A 4,201-nucleotide genomic window follows, 5' to 3' on the forward strand; every position below is an offset into this window, starting at 1 on the left:
TTTTCTATTATAACTAAAAATCCAAAACAGTTATTTTTAAGAAATTTAAAAACAAACCGAAAAATCATCAACAATTTTAAAAATTAAAATTCGAATAATACAAAAAGAAATACAAAAATGTGAAATTTTTAAATAAACTACAGTCAGTGTTAATGGAAGAAGCGAGAAACCACTTTCGCTCAAAATAAAATAAAAAAATTGGAAAAAATGAAATATTCTCTTTAGGAAAAATTGTAGTGTAGAAATCTTGAAATGATTGAAAACTTTGAAAGTTATTTAAAAAACGCTTTGTTGAGTCACTCTGTACTGAATCTTAATTAAGTTCTGTTAAAATCGAAGGAAATATAAAAAAAAAACTTTTGTTCGGAATTTTTAACTTTTTTTTTGATTACCAGATAATCATTTGTCCACTTAACTAAATGTGCGAATTTAAGAATAATGAACCAGTTTTTCAGTACTGAAAAAATGAACCTTGACCGGCTTCCTCTTATTTTACTAGATTATGCAGAAAAATAAAGTTGTTGAGGATCAAAAACATGCAATAAACATCATGAAATTATTGCTAATGTGACCACCACCGTCCGTGAGAAGACACAACAACAAAAAATTCGTTATAAATGATGCTAAGAAAATACATGCACAATTTTAAATTTTAAAATAAAATTTAAGAAAAAGAATGGACTTTAGAAATATTACGCGATTTATGTAATCTCACATCTGGGAGAGATTGATAATAATCACTTCTCTTCTAAGAAATAAGATTGATAACAATGCAAAAATGATAAAAAAATTGCAACTTCAATTCGATTTTTTTACTAAATTCAAAACAGTTTGAATTTTTTTGGTACAAACTATAGGTCTGGGGAGTAAAGAGGACAATATTATTTAAAAATTTTCTGTAGCAAATTTTCAAAAATTCTTCTTGCTAATTTTTTTATTTTTCGTTTATTTTTATTGCTGTTACTACAATCCTATTGTCTGCTTATCTAGCCTTGGTTTATCGAAGATATTTATAGTCGGTGAAAAATGTCTGGAATTTTGTTAATAGTTGTCAAAAAACATCATTATTTTGAGATGATGTAATTATTAGGTCATCTCATTCAGCAGAGGGCATTATCCTGTCAATAAATTACAAAAACACCAATTCATTCATCGAAAAATCGAAAAATGTGCGTGAAATTATAATAAAAATGCCTTGAAATGAACGACTGAGATTTTCTTTAAAAAAAATTCTTCATAGGTAAACAACCGACATTAAAATTCTTGAACGTGTGCCTTAGTTCGCCATTTAATGAAATGTCTTTCAATAAAACTCTCCGTTACAGCAATTATGAAACAAATCGTTTCCTCCCAACAGGGAATAAAGTGACGCTTTATTCCCCCGTTTTCGATAAATTATTTGAAAAAAAATGAAAATGCCCTCGGCGCCCTTCGCACGCCTCTCGCGTACATAAATAACAAAGCTTGGTTTTTAGCTCATGCAACATGCATTAAAGGGTTACCAACCAATCAAAAATTACCTACCCGATACCAAGTGGCCACCTGGGAGCAGCGCCACCGGAAAAAGAAAAGTTAAAAAAACAGAATAATTCTTCTAAGAACTAAAAGTGTCAAATCCTACACAGAGTTGTGTTTCAAGCAGTGCTTGTGTTTCATGTGTGTTGCTTTGTGATGGAAAAAAAGAAGAAAAAGAAATTTGTACCTTGGGTAATGCGGCTAAACATTGCTGTTTGACATCCCAAACGAGTTGGTCCCGAGGAAACTGGAGGCACTTCTGCACGTTGAGCTCCGGCACGTGGATCCTGACCAGGAGGTAGCCCTCGTCGGGGCCTCGCTCGCCCTCCTCCTCCATCGCCGCCCTAGCTGCTCACATCTACAACAAAAAAATCATCATATTTTATCACATTTTACTGTTTAATAGGGTATATTTCACGATTCTGAATTTTTATCCCCATATCTTCGACCGATTTTTACCATATGTTTCGGCAGCGTCCCCTTCCTACATACCAAATTTCAAGTTTCTCGCTCTTATTTAGGATAAGAAAAGTGAAAATATTTTGTTTTCTCGAGTTGTGAAGTTCTTTTTCTCAAGGGAGGTGCAAAATCAAATAAAAAAAATATCAGAATAACTGTCAAAGCAACAAATTGGCTTATTTCATGTTAAAAAACTACCGGTAGTAGAAAAAATAAAATGACATAATCTCATTTACCATAAAAAATATTAAATTAATATCTCAGTCGGTAATAATAAATAACAAAAATAGTATATAAAAATAGCATAAAAAATCTTTTCTCTACTTTGTGTTGTAATATACTATTTTTACGTAATTGAATCCAATATACCTCAAATGATCAAATCTACCAAAAATGATGCTATTCATGAATTTTTTTCTATTTGAGTGGGTTTTTGGGTTAGTTTTCACGCAATATTTTGCTAAAATAGACCGAAAAAATCACTAAATTCGACGAAATTGGTGTTGCATATTTTGAACTACTTTATTGCTTAATTTATTTCGTCCAAACGGTGCGACCGATTTTTACCAAATGTTTCGTGCTGCGTCCCCTTTCTACAAGTAACTTAGATACCAAATTTCAAGTTTCTAGCTCTTATCGTTCTCGAGATATGCTGTTTACAGACAGAGAGAGAAAGTAAAAAAGCTTTTAGTAAGTAAAAAAGCATTTAAGCACGTTTTTCAGCTAAAACTGTATTACAAGTCACAAAATTCACGTTGCTTTTGCACAATTTTTTAACAAAATACGAAAACATCACCACGTTGGAACAAGAATAATGTTAATTTTGCCCTTTTCATAAGTTTAAGCGCTTTTTTGAGCAAAAAAAAACCAATGAAAAAATTAAATCAAAATTGACGATATTTTGCTTGATTTAGTCCGTCTTTGAGACATAAACTTGTTTATTTTGCAAAATTTTTGTCTTTTTCAAGCGTTAAAGGACATTTATTGCAAAATTTCCATAAAAATTAACCAAAAATTGTTTTTGGGATAAAATTTGTTTGCTGGATTTTGTTAAAACGCAGTCTTACCAAAATTTAGCTTGAAATTAAGCCTCAAATGACCAAATTCTACCAAAAATGATGCTATTTATGAATTTTTTTCTATTTGAGTGGGTTTTTGGTTAGTTTTCACGCAATATTTTGCTAAAAAAATCAATAAATTCGACATATTTTGAACTACTTTATTGCTTAATTTATTTCGTCCCTTCGCGGCCGAACGGTGCGACCGATTTTTACCATATGTTTCGGCAGCGTCCCCTTCCTACATACCAAATTTCAAGTTTCTAGCCCTTATAGGATAAGGAAAGTGAAAATATTTAGTTTTCTCGAGTTGTGAAGTTGTTTTTCTCTCCTACTGGTCAGTAATCATTTTCATTATTGACCAAGGGAGGTGCAAAATCAAATAAAAAAGACATTAGAATAACCCCATCTCTAATCTGTTCTTGTCAAAACTGTCAAAACAACAAATTGGCTTATTTCACAGGTAGTAGAAAAAATAAAATGGCATAAAAATAGTATATAAAAAATCTCTGCCCTACCTTGTGATATAATATACTATTTTTTCGTAATTGAATCAAATACTGTAAACCGATGCAAAGGTGATCAACTGTTCATATGGTTTAGAAAGTCGGAATATGTTGATAAAAATTTTCGCACAATAAAACAGCTTGTTGAACTAGTTTTCACGTAAAATATGCAGAACTAATCGAATAACTGAAACCTTATTAGCGTAATAGGTGTTAGTAACAATTCCTAGTATTTTAATCTAGACAAATTTTGCTGCAAATGAGTTGCGTCAATGGTTTCATTGTCCAAACATTTTTCAACAATTAAATGATAAGAAAGCATTTCAAATATTTGTCTTTATTTAATTTTAAAATACATTTTGAGATTGTATTTTTTTCAGGAGATATTCTTTTAGAATTTTTAGAGAAAATGATTTTTTTTAAATGCTACACGCAAAAATCTATTTTTTTTTTATCGTTTTTTTATTATTTATGAACATGTAAATGGGCAAATTATCATCTGGTAATTTTTTAGGTGAAATAATCAAAAGATAGGTTAAGTGATTTCGTTTGAAATGTATATAAAACCGAATAAAAGTTATTTTTTTATAATATTAATTTTTTTTTTCAAAATATTTTCGAATGATTCTTCAGTTATTTGACTCAGCAAACAGTTTTTTAAAT

General features: G+C 30.2%; 1 protein-coding gene across 12 annotated transcripts in view; it reads right to left on the reverse strand.

Moving 5' to 3' along the window:
- The window catches only part of LOC123005892 (SH3 and multiple ankyrin repeat domains protein 3), a 108,550-nt gene that overhangs the window by 28,501 nt on the left and 75,848 nt on the right, over positions 1-4,201 (reverse strand). For 9 of the 12 annotated variants that reach the window (XM_044399935.1, XM_044399942.1, XM_044399941.1 and 6 more), the window contains 2 exons: positions 1,703-1,873; positions 1,525-1,542 (listed from right to left, as the gene is read on the reverse strand). In XM_044399935.1, coding sequence (XP_044255870.1) covers positions 1,525-1,542; positions 1,703-1,852 — 168 coding nt within the window. In that variant the 5' untranslated portion in view covers positions 1,853-1,873. The remainder of the gene's footprint in view (positions 1-1,524; positions 1,543-1,702; positions 1,874-4,201) is intronic. The other 3 variants (XM_044399943.1, XM_044399940.1, XM_044399938.1) reach the window with 1 other exon arrangement.

This window comes from Tribolium madens, unplaced genomic scaffold (assembly GCF_015345945.1).
Source record: "Tribolium madens isolate multiple individuals breed KSU strain unplaced genomic scaffold, Tmad_KSU_1.1 Scaffold_20;HRSCAF=117;Tcas5.2_LG4, whole genome shotgun sequence".
Taxonomy (NCBI): Eukaryota; Metazoa; Arthropoda; class Insecta; order Coleoptera; family Tenebrionidae; genus Tribolium; species Tribolium madens.